At 35.8% G+C, this 1,330-nt stretch overlaps 1 protein-coding gene across 1 annotated transcript in view; it reads right to left on the minus strand.

Moving 5' to 3' along the window:
• Nucleotides 1-768: 768 nt before the first annotated feature.
• Nucleotides 769-1,330, minus strand: part of LOC117117866 (bifunctional D-cysteine desulfhydrase/1-aminocyclopropane-1-carboxylate deaminase, mitochondrial-like) — a 3,649-nt gene continuing 3,087 nt past the window's right edge. The window contains exon 4 of the mRNA XM_033262337.1: nt 769-1,165. Within this exon, the coding sequence (XP_033118228.1) occupies nt 1,153-1,165 (13 nt within the window). The 3' untranslated portion in view covers nt 769-1,152. The remainder of the gene's footprint in view (nt 1,166-1,330) is intronic.

The raw sequence follows: 1,330 nt of genomic DNA on the forward strand, positions 1-1,330 counted from the left end.
GGTATACGTTCAGGGAAAGCAAGCAGAAAGAGGGGGTGGGGATGGAAATTGTTGGGCCTTGGTGACTTGGTGAGTCCAGATCCATGTCCCCTGACTCCTATTTCCTAAGGTGTGGTCAAGGGGACCTTTGCATGTTGTTGCCACCATATGGTAAATAAACAATTTATCATTTTATATATAAAATAATAACTACCGTACTTTAGTTAAATATTAATGAGGTTAGTATAATGAGCAGGTGACATCATATATTAGAATAATGTAATAATGCCTTTTATTTAGATTCAGTTTTTCCGGTTTCTTTTTATTAACATTAAAATTGCATCCAAGTCCGAATTATATAAAATTTACAAAAATACTTTAAAACATTAAACATGGACCATAATCCTATTATTAACAGGGGCCTGCATTAAACAAGCATTAGGAGAAGACATGAACAACTGAAGTAAAAGAAACATTCTCCGTAACAGTATTACATTTTTCTTCTACCATAACATCTAATTTTTATTATTGGGTTTAAGGAGTGTATAATTGCATCACACATTGCCTGGGACAAATGTTGGCTGTGACTTGGTGGAATTGTGGACCCATAAAGGAAAGATGTTTGACACATGGCCAACTGGCATGTGGACACACCCTGGTCTTGCACCCAATCTCTACCCCAGCTTACAGGTTAAATATTAAACACCTAACACAAATCAAATGATATTTAAATTGTTTACTTAGCGTTGGTTCAGCCCCCTTGTCTGCACACTATTCATCCAAGTCTATTTGAAGCATATTAAGATTTGCATCCAATTGAGCAATATTTCATGAAGCCTGCCCTCATGTGTGTAGATCCATCAACATAATACTCCAGTGTTACAAGATATGCATTGCAATCTTATAGTGCAGAATCAATAGCATGTGCAATAAACTGTTTTTTTTTAAAATAAAATATACATGAAGCCTGCCCTCATATGTGTATCAAACATCAACTCCAGCGGTACAAGATATTCATGAAGCGTAGCCTCATGAATGCATCATCAAACAACTATTGTATGATGAATGTATCATCATACAATAGTTGGTTCATTTTCAGGGTTCATCCAGTTCTGTACCAGTGTTTCTCCAGCTGACTGCATTAGAACATCTCCTAGCCGCCCATCAAACATGCTAAATATTCCACCTGATGCATAAAAAAGAAAAAAGAACATCAGAATGTGTTCATCTGTTTCCCCGCATACAAAAATACAAACCACCAATAATCACTAAATTTTATTCTACACACATTCACAACAACAAGGAACTATCTTTCTTTTTACCATGTTACACAGTGCTTGTTAACACATCT

This window comes from Anneissia japonica, unplaced genomic scaffold (genome assembly GCF_011630105.1).
Source record: "Anneissia japonica isolate Jap-2015-1 unplaced genomic scaffold, ASM1163010v1 scaffold12011_len10056_cov159, whole genome shotgun sequence".
Classification (NCBI taxonomy): Eukaryota; Metazoa; Echinodermata; class Crinoidea; order Comatulida; family Comatulidae; genus Anneissia; species Anneissia japonica.